A 1,073-nucleotide genomic window follows, 5' to 3' on the forward strand; every position below is an offset into this window, starting at 1 on the left:
CTCATCGAACTCCTCCTCACGTCAGGCGCTGACCCAAACCAGGCGGTTTGCATATCGGCACGCTGCAACTGGACAGGGCCCCTCTTGCTGAAGCTGACTCGAGAGCGGCGCCGTTGGGAAGCCGAGATGCTGCTTTCTTCGGGCTATGTAGACATTGACAGGCGCGACTCGCATGGTGCGACGACTCTCGACTGGGCACTTTCTACATGCCACGGCAACCCCGTGATGGCGTCGATCTTGCTGCGGCGCGGTGCCAAGATGGACGATGCCGTGTTGCGCGACATTATCGGCAAGCTGGCGCGTCTTGCGGACGCACAAGACCACTGGAGTGTGATCAGCCTGTTGACGCGAGAGCCTAAGCTGTTGAAGATATTCCACGTGTTGTATTCGCACTGTTTCTGGGTAGCATCTCGGAGTGGTGACGCTGCCGCATCACGGTTCTTGCAAGAGTCGCCGGGCGGGATTGTGCGTCTCGTCACGGAGATGTTGAAGCACGGCGTGAGTCTGACGAAGACGGGCGTCTTGAACATGCTGCGAAACGCGAAGGAGAGTAGGCCAGGGCCGGTCATCGCAGGGGTTTTTCGATCAGAAAGAAAGAGCGCCATGCGAAGGTGGTGTTAGTATGGTGGGGTGAGATGGTAAGGGGAGAGGCGGGACGCCAACATGAGAGAAATGGTATCAGGGAGGGAGGTGATTGGTAGGCGAAGCCAGTGAAAAGGTAGATAGCTGCCAGCAATAGACGTGACATCACACCCCTGATGGAAGGAGAAGTTACATTGCTTAGTAGGGAGCTCATCGTCCCGGGTAGCATCCAATACGATTAGGAATCAAGTGTTCTCCAGCCGCGCAGAGGTATAAATTATAGAGCCCGCCATCTTTGTTGAGCCATACGTGCACACCATCTTCATCATTTCCAGGAGCACGCTCACGGTCTGACTGACTGTTTCACACGACATGGATTCCGCGCTCGATACAGGCATTTCGCCTTTGGACCACTTGACAACACAGCTCTTCGAGTGGTCTTTCCGCGATGAAAATGAGCTCGAGAAACGACAGAAGGCCGTTGAAGTCGT

General features: G+C 55.5%; 1 protein-coding gene across 1 annotated transcript; it reads right to left on the minus strand.

Moving 5' to 3' along the window:
- Nucleotides 1-143: 143 nt before the first annotated feature.
- Nucleotides 144-569, minus strand: CABS01_17261 (uncharacterized protein; the record flags this gene model as incomplete). Its single annotated transcript, XM_060550588.1, has 1 exon — nt 144-569. One exon carries the CDS (start codon nt 567-569, stop codon nt 144-146), a length of 426 nt encoding a protein of 141 aa, XP_060393353.1.
- Between the last annotated feature and the right edge of the window lie 504 nt (nt 570-1,073).

This window comes from Colletotrichum abscissum (genome assembly GCF_030869225.1).
Source record: "Colletotrichum abscissum strain IMI 504890 chromosome Unknown Scaffold_533.1, whole genome shotgun sequence".
NCBI lineage: Eukaryota > Fungi > Ascomycota > Sordariomycetes > Glomerellales > Glomerellaceae > Colletotrichum > Colletotrichum abscissum.